Source organism: Panulirus ornatus, chromosome 46, assembly GCF_036320965.1.
Source record: "Panulirus ornatus isolate Po-2019 chromosome 46, ASM3632096v1, whole genome shotgun sequence".
Classification (NCBI taxonomy): domain Eukaryota; kingdom Metazoa; phylum Arthropoda; class Malacostraca; order Decapoda; family Palinuridae; genus Panulirus; species Panulirus ornatus.
The window spans coordinates 22824617-22842110 of NC_092269.1; the positions used below are offsets into that span (position 1 = coordinate 22824617).

At 43.1% G+C, this 17494-nt stretch overlaps 1 protein-coding gene across 3 annotated transcripts in view; it reads left to right on the forward strand.

Moving 5' to 3' along the window:
* The window catches only part of LOC139763153 (uncharacterized), a 106211-nt gene extending 93740 nt beyond the window's left edge, over positions 1–12471 (forward strand). For all 3 annotated transcript variants that reach the window (XM_071688859.1, XM_071688858.1, XM_071688857.1), the window contains exon 5: positions 11216–12471. In XM_071688859.1, coding sequence (XP_071544960.1) covers positions 11216–11706 — 491 coding nt within the window. In that variant the 3' untranslated portion in view covers positions 11707–12471. The remainder of the gene's footprint in view (positions 1–11215) is intronic.
* The last annotated feature ends 5023 nt before the right edge of the window (positions 12472–17494 follow it).

The following is a 17494-nucleotide window of genomic DNA, read 5'->3' on the forward strand; positions in this document are numbered from 1 at the left end:
GTCACCATCTGTACCTCACAGGTTAGTTGCGTGTTCACCACTGTCACCATCTGTACCTCACAGTTAAGTTGTGTGTTCAGCAGTGTCACCATCTGTACCTCACAGGTAAGTTGTTTGTTCAGCACTGTCACCATCTTTACTTCACAGGTTAGTTGTGTGTTTAGTACTGTCACCATGTGTGCCTCACAGGTTAATTGTCTGTTCAGCACTGTCACCATCTATGCCTCAGAGGTTATTTGTGTGTTTAGCAATGTCACCATCTGTACCTCACAGGTTAGTTGTTTGTTTATCACTCTACCCAACTATATATCATAGGTTAGTTGCGTGTTCAGCACTGTCACCATCCGTACCTCACAGGTATATTGTATGTTCAGCACTGTTACCATCTTTACCTCACAGGCTATTTTTGTGTCAGCTCTGTCACCATATTTACCTCACAGATTAGTTGTATGTTCAGCACTGTCACAATATATACATCAGAGTTTAGTTTTATGTTCAGTACTGTCACCATGTGTAACTCACAGATAAGTTGTCTGTCCATCACTCTCACCGTCTGTATCTCACGGGTAATTTGTGTGTTCAGCACTCTTACCATCTGTACCTTACTGGTTAGTTGTGTGTTTAGCACTGTTACCATATGTATCTCAAAGTATGTTCTATTTTCAGCACTGTTGCCATCTGTACTTCATAGTTAAGTTGAGTGTTCAGCACTCTCACAATATGTACCTCAGAGGTTATTTGTGTGTTCAGTACTGTCATAATCTGTACCTTGGAGGTTAGTTGTATGTTCTGATGAGTCACTATCTGTACCTTTCAGGTTAGTTATGTGTTCTGCACTGTCACTATCTGTACCTCACATGTTAGTTGTGTGTTCAGCATTGTCACCATCTGAACCTTACAGGAAAGTTGTGTGTTCAGCATTTTCACTGTCTCTACCTCACAAGTGTGTTGTGTTTTCAGCACATGACACCATCTGTACCTCAGATAATTTATGTGCTCCACACTATCACCATATGTACCTGAGAGGTTAGTTGTGTGTTCAGTACTGTCACATTCTGTACCTCACAGGTAAGTTGTGTGCTCAGCAATGTCACCATCTTTACCTCATAGGTACGTTTTGTGTTCTACACTGTCACCATCTTTACCTCGAAGATAATTTGTGTGCTCAGCACTGTCACCATCCGTGCCTCACAGGTAAATTGTGTGTCTAGCACTGTCACCATGTGTGCCTGACAGGTTAGTTGTGTGTTTAGCACTGGTTGTCACCATCTGTTCCTCACAGGAAGTTGTGTGAACAGCACTGTCACCATTTGCACGTCACAGGTAAGTTGTGTGCTCAGGAATGTCACCATCTGCACCCCACTGGTTAGTCGTGTGTTCAGCACTGTCGCCATCTGTACCTCATAGGATATTGGTGTGTTCAGCATTGTCAACATCTGCATTTCATTGGTTAGTTGTGTGTTCCGGACTCTCACCAAATATACCTCACAGGATAGTTGTGTGTTCAGCGCCGTCACCATCTGTACCTCACATGTTAGTTGTGTGTGCAGCACTGTCACCATCTGTGCCTCACAGGATAGTTGTGTGTTCAATACTGTCAAAAATATGCCTTACAGGTTAGTTGTATGTTCAGCACTGTCTCCATCTGTACTTCACAATTAAGTTTTTTGTTCTACACTGTCACTATCTGTACCTGTCAGATAAGTTGGGTATTCTGCACTGTCACCATGTGTACCTAATAGGTTAGTTATGTGTTCAGCACTGTTAACATCTGAACTTTATAGATTAGTTATGTGTTCAGCAATGTTACCATCTGTACCTCATATGTATGTTGTATGTTCAGCACTAACACCATCTGTACCTCAGAGGTAAGCTGTGTGTTCATCAGTCACCATATGTACCTCAGAGGTTAGTTGTGTGTTCATTACTGTCACCATCTGAACCTTCCTGGTTAGTCATTTCTTCTGCAGTATCACCATCTGTACCTGGCAGGTAAATTGTGTTTTCAGCACTGTCACAAAATATACCTAACAGGATAGTTTTAATGTTTAGCACTGTCTTCATCTGTACCTCACAGGTAATTTGTGTGTTCTATACCGTCACTATCTGTACCTCACAGAAAATTTGTGTGTTCAGCACTATCACTATCTGTACCTCACACGTAAGTTATGTATTCAGCACTGTCACCATCTGTACCTCACATGTACGTTGTGCGTTCAACACTGTCACACTCTGCACCTCACAGGAAAGTTGCGTGTTCAGCACTTTCACCATCAGTACCTCTCAGGTTAGTTGTGTGTAAAACACTGTCACTATCTATGCATCATAGGAAAGTTGTGTTCAGCCCTTTCATCATCAGTACTTCACAGGTTAGTTGTATGTTCACCATTGTCACCATTGTCACCATCTGTACCTGACAAGTTAGTCGTGTTCATCACCGTCACGTTTTGTACCTCATAGGTTATTTGTGTTTTCAGCACTGTCACCGTCTGTACCACGCAGGTTATTTGTGAGTTCACCACTATCTCCGTCTGTACTTCATAGTTAAGCTATGTGTTCAGCACTGTCTCCTTCTATACCTCACAGGTAAGTTGTGTGTTCAGCCCTCTCACCATCTGCACTTCATAGCTTAATTGTGTGTTCAACACAGTCACCATCTGTATTTCACAGGTAAATTGTGTGTTCATCACTGTCACCATCTGTACCTCACAAGTAAGTTGTCTGTTCAGCTCTGTCACTGCCTGTACTTCACACTTGTGCTTTCAGTATTGTCACCATCAGTACCTCACAGGTAAGTTGTTTGTTCATCACTGTCAGCATCTGTACTTCAGAGGTTAGTTGTGTGTTTAGTATTTTCAACATCTGTACCTCTCAGGTTATTTGGGTGTTCAATACTATCACCATTTGTACTTCACAGGTAAGTTGTTTGTTCAACACCGTCATCATCTGTTCCTCACAGGTAAGTTTTGTGTTCAGCACTGTCAACATATTCATCTCACAGGTTACCTGTGTTCAGCACTGTCAACATCTGAACTTCATAGTTTAGGTTTGTGTTTACCAATGTCACCATCTGTACCTCATAGGTTAGTTGTGTCTTTAGCACTGTCACCATCTGTACATCACACGTTAGTTGTGTGTTCAGCACAGTCACCATTTGCACCTCACAGGTTATTTGTGTGTTCAGCACTATCACCATCTGTACCTTAGAGGTAGGTAGTGTGTTCAGCACTGTCACCAAATATACCTCACATGTTAGTTATGTATTCAGGACTATCACCATCTGTACCTCATAGGTAAGTTCTGTGTTGTACAATGTCATCATCTGTAACTCATAGATAAGTTGTGTGTTCAGCACTGTCACCATCTGCACCTCACAGGTTACTTGTGTTCATGAGTCACAATATATACCTCATAATTTGATTATATGTTCAGTACTGTCACCATGCGTAACTCACAAGTAAGTTGCGTGTTCTACACTGTCACCATCTGTACCTCACGGGTAAGTTGTGTGTTTAGCACTCACAATATGTACCGCAGAGGTTATTTGTGTGTTCATTACTGTCACCATCTGTACCTCAGAGGTTAGTTATATGTCCTGATGTCACCATCTCTACCTTTCACGTTTGTTATGTATGCAGCACTGTCACCATCTGCACCTCACATATTTGTTGTATGTTCAGCATTGTCACCATCTGAACCTTACAGGAAAGTTGTGTTCAGCACTTTCACCATCTCTGCCTCACAAGTATGCTGTGTTTTCCGCACTGATACCATCTGTATCTCACAGGAAATTTGTGTGTTCAACCCTCTCACCATATGTACCTCAGAGGTTAGTTGTGTGCTCAGTACTGTCACCATCTGTACCTCACATATCAGCTGTGTGTTCTGCAGTGTCACCATCAGTACTTCACCGGTTGGTTCTGTGTTCAGCACTGTCGATATATGTACCTCATATGTTAGCTGTGCGTCCAGCAGTGTTACCATCTCTGCCTCACATGTTATTGATGCGTTCAGCACTGTCACAATATATGCCTCACACGTTAGTTGTATGTTAAGCACTGTCTCCATGTGTAATTCACAAGTAAGATGTGTGTTCTACACTGTCACCATCTGTACCTTACAGATAAGTTGTGTGTACAGCACTGTCACAATCTGTACCTCACAGGTAAGTTGTGTGCTCAGTACTGTCACCATCTGTTCTTCATAGGTTAGTTATGTGTTCAGCTCTGTCACCAAATATCCCTCACAGGGTAGTTGTGTTCAGCGCTGTCACCATCTGTACCTCATAAGTAAGTTGTGTGTTCAGCTCTTTGCCCATTTATACCTCATAGGTTAGTCGTGTGTTCAGCAGTCACCATCTGTTCCTCATATGTAAGGTGTGTGTTCATCACTGTCACCATCTGTTCCTCATATTAAGTTGTGTGTTCATCACCGTCCCCATGTGTAGCTCATAGGAGAGTTATATGTTCAGCGCTGTCACCATCTGTACCTCACACGTAAGTTGAGTTTTCAACACTGTCACCGTCTGTACCTCGCAGTTAATTTTTGTGTTCAGCACTGTCACCATCTGTACCTCACACGTAAGTTGAGTTTTCAACACTGTCACCGTCTGTACCTCGCAGTTAATTTTTGTGTTCAGCACTGTCACCATCTGTACATTAGAGGTTATCTATAAGTTCAGCACTGTCACCATCTGTACCTCAGAGGGTAGTTGTGTGTTCAGTATTGTCACCATCTGAACCTCGCAGGTAAAGTGTGTGTTCAGGAATGTAACCATCTGCACCTCACAGGTAAGTTGTATGTTCAGCAATGTCACCATCTGTACCTCACATGTTAGTTGTGTGTGCAACACTGTCACCATCTGTACCTCACGGGAAAGTTGTGTGTTCAGCACTGTCACCTTCTGTACTTCACTGGTTGGTTTTGTGTTCAACACTGTCACAATCTGTACCTCACAAGAAAGTTGTGTGTTCAACACTGTCACCATCTGCACCTCACAGGTAAGTTGTGTGTTTAGCAATGTCACCATCTGTACCTCACAAGAAAGTTGTGTGTTCAACACTGTCACCATCAGTACCTCAGTGGATAGTTATGTTCACCATTGTCACCATATGTATCTCACAGGTTAGTCGTGTTCAACCCTGTCACCATATGTACCTGTGGGTTCTTTGTGTGTTCATCACTGTCACCATGTGTACCTTATAGGTTATTTGTGTTTTCAGCACTGTCATCATCTGTAACTTACAGGTTAGTTGTGTATTCACTACTATCACCATCTGTACTTCACATGTAAGTAGTGTGTTCAGCACTGTTTCCATGTGTACCTCACAGGTAAGTTGTTTGTTCAGCACTTTCACCTTCTCTACTTTACAAGTTAATTGTGTGTTCAACACTGTCACCCTCTGTACCTCACCGGTAAGTTTTGTGTCCATCACTGTCACCATCTGTACCTCACAGGTTAGTTGTGTGTTTAGTATTGTCACCATCTGTATCTTTCAGGTAAGTTATGTGTTCAGCGCTGTCACCATCTGCACCTTACAGTTAAATTGTTTTCAGCAGTTATCATATCTACCTCAGAGGTTCATTGTGTGTTCAGCACTGTCACGATCTGTACCTCACAGGTTATTTGTGTGTTTACCACTGTCACCACCTGTTCCTCACAGGTTTGTTATGTGTTCAGCACTGTCACCTTCTGTACTTCACGGGTTAGTTGTGTGTTCAGCATTGTCACCAAATATACATCACAGGTTAGTTTCGTATTCAGGACTATCACCATTTGTACCTCATAGGTAAGTTGTCCGTTGTGCAATATCATCATCTGTATCTCATAGATAAGTTGTTTGTTCAGCACTGTCACCATCTGCACTTCAACGTTTAATCGTGGGTTCAGTGCTGTCACCATCTGCACCTCACAGGTAAGTTGTCTGTTCAGCAGTGTCACCATTTCTACTTCACCGGTTAGTTGTGTATTTTGCACAGTCACCATATGTACCTTAGAGGTTAATTGTGTTCATCACTGTCACCATCTGTGTCTCAGAGGTTGGTTTTGTTTTCAGCACTGTCAGCGTCTGCACCTCGCAGGTTAATTGTGTGTTTAGCACGGTCACCATCTGTACCTCACAGGTTATTTGTGTGTTCAGCACAGTCACTATTTGAACCTCACACGTTAGTTTTGTGTTCAGCACTGTCACCATCTGTACCTCACAGGTTAGTTGTGTGTTCATCACTCTCACCAAATATATCTCACAGGTTATACGTGTGTTCAGCACTGCCACCATCTGTACCACACAGGTTAACTGTGTGTTCAGCATTATCACCATCTTTACCTCACAGGTTAGTTTTGTGTTCAGCACTGTCACCATCTGTACCTCACAGGCTAGTTGTGTGTTCACCACTGTCACCATCCGTACCTCAGAGGTAAGCTGTGTGTTCGGCACTATCATCATATATATCTTACAGGGTAGTGTTGTGTTCACCACTATCACCATCTGTACCAGGTAAGTTGTATGTTTAGCACTGTCACCATATGTACCTCACAGGCTAGTTATGTGTTCACCGCTGTCACCGTCTCTACCTCATTGATATGTTTTGTGTTCAGCACTGTCATTTTCTGTACCTCACAGGTAAGTTGTGTGTTCAGCACTGTTACCATGTGCACCTCACAGGTAAGTTGTGCGTCCAGGAATGTCACCATCTGTACCTCACAGATTCGCTTTTTATTCAGCATTGTCACCGTCTGTACATCACAGACTAGTTGTGTGTTCAGCACTGTCACCATCTGCTCCTCACAGGTAAGTTGTGTGTTCAGCACTGTCACCATTTTTTCCTCAGAGGTTAGTTGTGTGTTCAGCATTCTCACTATCTGTACCTTACAGGTTATATGTGTGTTCAGCACTGTAACCATCTGTACCTCACAGGTAAGTTGTGTGTTCCGTACTGTCACCATCTGTACCTTATAGGTAAGTTGTCTGTTCAGCACTTTTACCGTCTGCACCTTACAGGTAAGTTGTGTGTTCAGGTCTGTCACCATCTGTACCTCACATGTTCGTTTTTTGTTCAGAACTGTCACCAACTGTATCTTACAGGTTAGCTGCGTGTTCAGCACTGTCACCAAATATACATCACAGGTTAGTTGTGTTTTAAGTACTGTAACTATATATACCTCACAGGTTAGTTTTGTGCTCAGCACTGTCACCTTCTGTACCTTACAGGTAAGTTATGTGTTCAGTAGTGTCACCATATGTACCTCACAGGTAAGTTGTGTGTTCAGTAGTGTCACCATATGTACCTCACAGGTAAGCTGTGTTCAGTACTGTCACCATATGTACCTTACAGGTAAGTTGTGTGTTTAGTACTGTCACCATATGTACCTCACAGGTAAGTTGTGTGTTCAGTACTGTCACCATATGTACCTCACAGGTAAGTTGTGTGTTCAGTAGTGTCACCTTGTGTACCTCTCAGGTAAGCTGTGTTCAGTACTCACCATATGTACCTCACAGGTAAGTTGTGTGTTCAACAGTTTTTGTACCTGAGGTGTTGTAAGAGTGAGACCCGTGGGGTGTATTGTCACTTATAATGGACACTTATTTGTTCTGTGTTAGCTAACACAGAACAAATGAGTGTCCATTATAAGTGACTTGCTAAACTATTTGAGTTCTGTATTTGTGATCTTTCCTGAGACAGATAAGAAGGACCTCATGGATAGTGACGTTTGGATCCCAAAGTACTGCGTGTATAGATGCGACAGGATTAGATCATGCGCAAGAGTTGGACGATATATATTTGATACTCTTATGACAAATGAACTCTTGAACCTTTCAGATAATGTAGTACTACAAGCACTTATTATTCTCCAGGTTGAAAATCCACAATCTGGTCATTGCATTAATGTATGGACTACCGGATACTAAGGCTCTAAACCCCAGACCGAAATATTCATGTCTTAGAAGACCTCAAGTTAACACATTTAATATGAACATGGGAAAATATTGGTGACAATGGCGACACTGAGAGATGAACAGCCACATAACGCGAGTTATTCAAATGGTGACAAATTCTTGTTTAGTTAACACATAACGAGACCAACCAGAGGAAGTAACACCCTAGACTTAATGTTCACAATGACGCTGGAACTAGTATGTGAAATCAACATTGAAGACCGAGCTCGTATACTATGATCAGAACGTGTTCGAAGTAAGAATAAGGCTGAACCACCGAGGCAGAACACCGTAACCCTAAAGGTGTTTTCAGCCATTTCAATTTTAGTAGAAAACGTTATAAACTGGGCGAATGTGATCACTGAGATGTCGGCAACACAATGGGGAACGTTACTAAATACGAAAACAGAGGAGGAATGTGTATATGATATAACCACTTTAGTACTGCAAACATGCAGTAGCAGACACATATGACCGCGACAAGAAAACACAGAAGCTCTAAAGTAGAACAAGTAGGATGAGGACTCGACGAGAGGCGGAAAAGAATTGCAGACCTAAAGAAGCCATAGATCAGCCAGCAAAGTCAAGAAAAACCTGTCAAGTAAATTACCGGAAATAGAAGACAAAGAATACCATATAAAACACAAGAAAAAGCAGAATAGGACAAGACCATAAATGAGATCAGAAATAACGCAAATCCAGGACCACAAACTGCATTGGCTGAGAAAAACAGGTGTTTTGACAGGTGACAGTGACTGCCACATGAGTGAGGTTTTAATAAGGCATCATGAATCAGTGAGCCAAAAACAAATTTAGGATATATGAACCAACAGACTCCTGTCCATGGTAGATATCATCACCCAGCATAACATATGAAGAAGACCAGCGAAATCATGCTCCTACACTTAACCCCAGGTCAGTACACACACCAAATATCATTATGAGAAAATGTTTATATTTTGTCGTCGTCCCCAAGAGTCTGGAACGGACTCACATCGCTCCAGAAAACTAGCTACACTTAACAATGCACATTATTGAAATCTGTGAAGGTGTTCTAGTATGTAAACTGAATGATTTTATAGAAGCGAACAATGTATATAATACGTGACAATATAGAGTTAGAGCGGGAAGATCTAGCCTGACCACTATGACACGATTTTTGATGCTCTGGAAAATAATGAAATGCTGACGTGATTCATAGGGACTTTGCAGAAGCATTTGACAGATGTGACCATTAAGTTATGGCACATAAATTGCGGGAAGATAGGAGTAATCGGAAAATTGGAAGATGGATATACAATCTTTTTAATAAACAGATGACAACACATAGTTGTAAATCACAGTAGAATTCTCACTGCACTTTTGCCCGTCCTGTTCTTAAATCTTATATCTAACTTTGATACCAAAACGAGTCAGTTTGACATTATCTTTCGCAGATGTTACAAGAATAAATAAAAAGTCATATCTATAGAGGGAGCTGAGAGGCTGCACAGAGATTTAAACAAAGTCTTCTACTGGGCAACCAAGAACATCATGCTTTCCAATATGGATAACTTTCACGTCCTTCGGCATGGGGAACTGAAGTCAATACAGAACAGTGAACAGATACGTGCGTTATCATAATGTCGAACACCTGGGGTCAATAATGTTTAACCGTCAGCAAACACGCTACAACAACTGTTGTCTCATGCAGAAGGACAGACCTTCAAGACAAACTAATGATGTTATTCAAGTCGTCAGTTCTTTCATCAACTGATATTACTGCGCTACAGACGAAATCAAGAAAGTATACAGAGATCTTTCAAAGGCCATATTGATATGATAAAGGCTTGAAATGATCAAAAACTGTTGAATCTCTTGCGGCTATACTCCCGGAAGCGGAGACGAGATAGGTATATCATCATCTATACTTAAAAAACCCTGAAAGGTATGGTTCCCAATATACATTCGTATATAACATCCTACTGGTATTACAGGAATAAAAGACTAAAATACTATCTCTGAAATCGAAAGGTGTGATTAGTACAAAAACGGAGAACACCTTAAACATCTGGAGCCCAGGTCTTCCAAACCTTGTCTTCTATCATTAGAAACAGCAGGGGATGTCACTATACAGAATTTTAAGAGTGCACTGGACAAGTACCTGCAGAGTGTACCAGACCAGCCAGACTATGTGGACCTCAAGGCTTCGGCTTCCAACGGTTTGGTCGAACAGCGGCCTAACCCAATAGCCTGTTTTTAGACCGGGCTGTGGGGCTAGAAGACCCTCGAAGATTTCACGTGTTAAAAGATATGGTGCGCCTGCTAAACGACACCTGCTGGGTGGTGGCACCACAATGAACCTACTGCCACACGCCATGAACTTGTTGGGGTGGGGGACCACAAGCGTTACATCACACACCAGCTAGAAGGCACCTTATACCTGCTGAATGGTGGCCCTAGACAAGTGTTAGAAGACTTCATAAGCCTGCTAGGAGACACCAGTTAATTGTGGGAGAAGACACATGCTAGAAGACATCATATACATATTATAAGACATGCATCTGCCAGGAGACGCCAGGATGTATGATGTTAGAGAACATGATACAACTACACCTGCTAGATACTGGCACCACACATGTGTTCGATGACATCTTACACCTAGCACTGAACACCATAACCCTGCTGGGTTGGTTTCACAACATAAGTCTTAGGAAACATCACACACCTGCTGGGACACACCATACACTTGGCTGGTGGTGTCACACACGTGTTAGAAAACATTATATATCTGCTAAGGGACACTACACATATGCTGGATGGTGACAACACACACGTCTTAGAGGATCTGATACACCTGCAAGGAGGCATCGGGCACCTGATGGGTGATACCCTAACATACACCTCACATGTGGCTGGAAGCACCACCTTTACATGAGCAATATAAACCTACTTGGAAGCTGCGCACATCTGCTTGGAGGCACCAGACACCTGATAGCTAGTATCTCGTACCTTCTTGCTAACAGTACACCTTTGCGGGGCTCAATACACATGCTAGTTGGTACTATACATTTGCAGTGAAGGATCATACATATGCTAGGACGCACCATACGTTATAACTGTCAATGCAAACAGTCACTGTAGATAATTCTGCCAAGCGAACAATATAGAAAGAGGTCAGTAACTGGTTTCCAGCTTACTGTAATGATAGATATGATAACATAGTATATGTGAGGGTGAGAGCAAACCTAACCTAGTGACCGAGATTGTCATAAGTGCTCTCTGTCTTCCTCCCACAGCTACAGGGATCGAGATGTTGCTGAGGAGCTTTGTGGCCACACTTCCTGCCGACCTTACAAACCAGGCGGGGCCCTCGTCCTCCCAGGGTCCTGCTTCCAGCAAGGACCTGGGGAATCTTGTGGCCTCACGTCCTGACGACCTTACAGACCAGGCGGGGCCCTCGTTCTCCCAGGGTCCTGCCTCCAGCAAGGACCTGGGGAATCTTGTGGCCTCACGTCCTGACGACCTTACAGACCAGGCGGGGCCCTCGTCCTCCCAGGATCCTGCTTCCAGCAAGGACCTGGGGAATCTTGTGGCCACACTTCCTGCCGACCTTACAAACCAGGCGGGGCCCTCGTCCTCCCAGGATCCTGCTTCCAGCAAGGACCTGGGGAATCTTGTGGCCTCACGTCCTGACGACCTTACAGACCAGGCGGGGCCCTCGTCCTCCAGGATCCTGCTTCCAGCAAGGACCTGGGGAATCTTGTGGCCTCACGTCCTGACGGTCTAGCGGGCAGGAAAAGGTCCTTGTCACCGCCAGATGCTGCTAACAGGAAGAAGCTGATGATACTCAGTAACGACGAGAGTGACACAAGAGTTGGTGAGAGTGGTGACACAAGAGGTGGTGAGAGTGGTGACACAAGAGGTGGTGAGAGTGGTGACACAAGAGGTGGTGAGAGTGGTGACACAAGAGGTGGTGAGAGTGGTGACACAAGAGGTGGTGAGAGTGGTGACACAAGAGGTGGTGAGAGTGGTGACACAAGAGGTGGTGAGAGTGGTGACACAAGAGGTGGTGAGAGTGGTGACACAAGAGGTGGTGAGAGTGGTGACACAAGAGGTGGTGACTTGGGGGAGACCTTGAGCGAGGGGAGTGAGTCTCAGTCTGACTCACAAGTATTCCTCGACATATTGACGATATACACAGAGCGGGTTATCTGCCAGGAGGACGAGCAGAGGTTGGAGACCTTATCAAGGTCACACGGTATTGTGGAACTGTGCATCTCAGATTATGATTCGAAAACTAAGGGACTCGTGAAGACAAATCAATCGGACTAGAATGAAGAACAGTAAAATTGTTTAATGATAGAAAGAATAGAAGAAAAAAATCAAGAGTTACGTTTCGCCTCTCACTAACCCCTGACTTTACTCCCAAGACATTCCCAAACCACTCTTCCCCTTTACCCTTGAGCTTCGTTTCACTCAGAGCCAAAACATCCAGGTTCCTTTCTCAAACATACCACCTGTCTCTCCTTTTTTCACAACTTGGTTACATCCACACACATTTAGACATATATATATATATATATATATATATATATATATATATATATATATATATATATATATATATATATATTTTATTTATTTGTTTTGCTTTGTCGCTGTCTCCCGCGTTTGCGAGGTAGCGCAAGGAAACAGACGAAAGAAATGGCCCAACCCACCCCCATACACATGTATAGACATAAACGTCCACACACGGAAATATACATACCTATACGTCTCTTGTACAGATATATATACACACACAGACACATACTTATATACCCATGCACACAATTCACACTGTCTGCCTTTATTCATTCCCATCGCCACCTCGCCGCACATGGAATACCATCCCCCTCCGCCCTCATGTGTGCGAGGTAGCGCTAGGAAAAGACAACAAAGGCCCCATTCGCTCACACTCAGTCTCTAGCTGTCATGCAATAATGCCCGAAACCACAGCTCCCTTTCCACATCCAGGCCCCACCATGGAAAGTTCTGTGTATGGGGGTGGGTTGGGCCATTTCTTTCGTCTGTTTCCTTGCGCTACCTCGCAAACGCGGGAGACAGCGTCAAAGGAAAATAAATAAATATAAATATATATATATATATATATATATATATATATATATATATATATATATATATATATATATATATATACAGAGAAGAGGTAGTAAAAGCTTTGCGGAAGATGAAAGCCGGCAAGGCAGCAGGTTTGGATGGTATTGCAGTGGAATTTATTAAAAAAGGGGGTGACTGTATTGTTGACTGGTTGGTAAGGTTATTTAATGTATGTATGACTCACGGTGAGGTGCCTGAGGATTGGCGGAAAGCTTTCATAGTGCCATTGTACAAAGGCAAAGGGTATAAGAGTGAATGCTCAAATTACAGAGGTATAAGTTTGTTGAGTATTCCTGGTAAATTATATGGGAGGGTATTGATTGAGAGGGTGAAGGCATGTACAGAGCATCAGATTGGGGAAGAGCAGTGTGGTTTCAGAAGTGGTAGAGGATGTGTGGATCAGGTGTTTGCTTTGAAGAATGTATGTGAGAAATACTTAGAAAAGCAAATGGATTTGTATGTAGCATTTATGGATCTGGAGAAGGCATATGATAGAGTTGATAGAGATGCTCTGTGGAAGGTATTAAGAATATATGGTGTGGGAGGCAAGTTGTTAGAAGCAGTGAAAAGTTTTTATCGAGGATGTAAGGCATGTGTACGTGTAGGAAGAGAGGAAAGTGATTGGTTCTCAGTGAATGTAGGTTTGCGGCAGGGGTGTGTGATGTCTCTATGGTTGTTTAATTTGTTTATGGATGGGGTTGTTAGGGAGGTGAATTCAAGAGTTTTGGAAAGAGGGGCAAGTATGAAGTCTGTTGGGGATGAGAGAGCTTGGGAAGTGAGTCAGTTGTTGTTCGCTGATGATACAGCGCTGGTGGCTGATTCATGTGAGAAACTGCAGAAGCTGGTGACTGAGTTTGGTAAAGTGTGTGAAAGAAGAAACTTAAGAGTAAATGTGAATAAGAGCAAGGTTATTAGGTACAGTAGGGTTGAGGGTCAAGTCAATTGGGAGGTGAGTATGAATGGAGAAAAACTGGAGGAAGTAAAGTGTTTTAGATATCTGGGAGTGGATCTGTCAGCGGATGGAACCATGGAAGCGGAAGTGGATCATAGGGTGGGGGAGGGGGCGAAAATTCTGGGAGCCTTGAAGAATGTGTGGAAGTCGAGAACATTATCTCGGAAAGCAAAAATGGGTATGTTTGAAGGAATAGTGGTTCCAACAATGTTGTATGGTTGCGAGGCGTGGGCTATGGATAGAGTTGTGCGCAGGAGGATGGATGTGCTGGAAATGAAATGTTTGAGGACAATGTGTGGTGTGAGGTGGTTTGATCGAGTAAGTAACGTAAGGGTAAGAGAGATGTGTGGAAATAAAAAGAGCGTGGTTGAGAGAGCAGAAGAGGGTGTTTTGAAATGGTTTGGGCACATGGAGAGAATGAGTGAGGAAAGATTGACCAAGAGGATATATGTGTCGGAGGTGGAGGGAACGAGGAGAAGAGGGAGACCAAATTGGAGGTGGAAAGATGGAGTGAAAAAGATTTTGTGTGATCGGGGCCTGAACTTGCAGGAGGGTGAAAGGAGGGCAAGGAATAGAGTGAATTGGAGCGATGTGGTATACCGGGGTTGACGTGCTGTCAGTGGATTGAATCAGGGCATGTGAAGCGTCTGGGGTAAACCATGGAAAGCTGTGTAGGTATGTATATTTGCGTGTGTGGACGTATGTATATACATGTGTATGGGGGTGGGTTGGGCCAATTCTTTCGTCTGTTTCCTTGCGCTACCTCGCAAGCGCGGGAGACAGCGTCAAAGCAAAAAAAAAAAAAAAAAAATATATATATGTATATATATATATATATACATATATATATATATATATATATATATATATATATATATATATATATATATATATATATATATATATATATATATATATATATATATATATATATATATATATATTTTCTCTTTTCTTTCAAACTATTCGCCATTTCCCGCATTAGCAAGGTAGCGTTAAGAACAGAGGACTGGGCCTTTGAGGGAATACCCTCACCTGGCCCAATTCTCTGTTCCTTCTTTTGGAAAATTGAAAAAAAAAAAAAAAAAAAACGAGAGGGGAGGATTTCCAGCCCCCTGCTCCCTCCCCTTTTAGTCGCCTTCTACGACACGCAGGGAATACGTGGGAAGTATTCTTAATCCCCTATCCCCAGGGATAATATATATATATATATATATATATATATATATATATTTTTTTTTTTTTTTTTTTTTTTTTATACTTTGTCGCTGTCTCCCGCGTTTGCGAGGTAGCGCAAGGAAACAGACGAAAGAAATGCCCCCCCCCCCCCCATACACATGTACATACGTCCACACACGCAAATATACATACCTACACAGCTTTCCATGGTTACCCCAGACGCTTCACATGCCTTGATTCAATCCACTGACAGCACGTCAACCCCTGTATACCACATTGCTCCAATTCACTCTATTCCTTGCCCTCCTTTCACCCTCCTGCATGTTCAGGCCCCGATCACACAAAATCTTTTTCACTCCATCTTTCCACCTCCAATTTGGTCTCCCTCTTCTCCTCGTTCCCTCCACCTCCGACACATATATCCTCTTGGTCAATCTTTCCTCACTCATTCTCTCCATGTGCCCAAACCATTTCAAAACACCCTCTTCTGCTCTCTCAACCACGCTCTTTTTATTTCCACACATCTCTCTTACCCTTACGTTACTTACTCGATCAAACCACCTCACACCACACATTGTCCTCAAACATCTCATTTCCAGCACATCCATCCTCCTGCGCACATCTCTATCCATAGCCCACGCCTCGCATCCATACAACATTGTTGGAACCACTATTCCTTCAAACATACCCATTTTTGCTTTCCGAGATAATGTTCTCGACTTCCACACATTTTTCAAGGCTCCCAAAATTTTCGCCCCCTCCCCCACCCTATGATCCACTTCCGCTTCCATGGTTCCATCCGCTGACAGATCCACTCCCAGATATCTAAAACACTTCACTTCCTCCAGTTTTTCTCCATTCAAACTCACCTCCCAATTGACTTGACCCTCACCCCTACTGTACCTAATAACCTTGCTCTTATTCACATTTACTCTTAACTTTCTTCTTCCACACACTTTACCAAACTCAGTCACCAGCTTCTGCAGTTTCTCACATGAATCAGCCACCAGCGCTGTATCATCAGCGAACAACAACTGACTCACTTCCCAAGCTCTCTCATCCCCAACAGACTTCATACTTGCCCCTCTTTCCAGGACTCTTGCATTTACCTCCCTAACAACCCCATCCATAAACAAATTAAACAACCATGGAGACATCACACACCCCTGCCGCAAACCTACATTCACTGAGAACCAATCACTTTCCTCTCTTCCTACACGTACACATGCCTTACATCCTCGATAAAAACTTTTCACTGCTTCTAACAACTTGCCTCCCACACCATATATTCTTAATACCTTCCACAGAGCATCTCTATCAACTCTATCATATGCCTTCTCCAGATCCATAAATGCTACATACAAATCCATTTGCTTTTCTAAGTATTTCTCACATACATTCTTCAAAGCAAACACCTGATCCACACATCCTCTACCACTTCTGAAACCGCACTGCTATTCCCCAATCTGATGCTCTGTACATGCCTTCACCCTCTCAATCAATACCCTCCCATATAATTTACCATATGATACAGCGCTGGTGGCTGATTCATGTGAGAAACTGCAGAAGCTGGTGACTGAGTTTGGTAAAGTGTGTGGAAGAAGAAAGTTAAGAGTAAATGTGAATAAGAGCAAGGTTATTAGGTACAGTAGGGTTGAGGGTCAAGTCAATTGGGAGGTGAGTTTGAATGGAGAAAAACTGGAGGAAGTGAAGTGTTTTAGATATCTGGGAGTGGATCTGGCAGCGGATGGAACCATGGAAGCGGAAGTGGATCATAGGGTGGGGGAAGGGGCGAAAATTCTGGGGGCCTTGAAGAATGTGTGGAAGTCGAGAACATTATCTCGGAAAGCAAAAATGGGTATGTTTGAAGGAATAGTGCTTCCAACAATGTTGTATGGTTGCGAGGCGTGGGCTATGGATAGAGTTGTGCGCAGGAGGATGGATGTGCTGGAAATGAGATGTTTGAGGACAATGTGTGGTGTGAGGTGGTTTGATCGAGTGAGTAACGTAAGGGTAAGAGAGATGTGTGGAAATAAAAAGAGCGTGGTTGAGAGAGCAGAAGAGGGTGTTTTGAAGTGGTTTGGGCACATGGAGAGAATGAGTGAGGAAAGATTGACCAAGAGGATATATGTGTCGGAGGTGGAGGGAACGAGGAGAAGAGGGAGACCAAATTGGAGGTGGAAAGATGGAGTGAAAAAGATTTTGTGTGATCGGGGCCTGAACATGCAGGAGGGTGAAAGGAGGGCAAGGAATAGAGTGAATTGGAGCGATGTGGTATACCGGG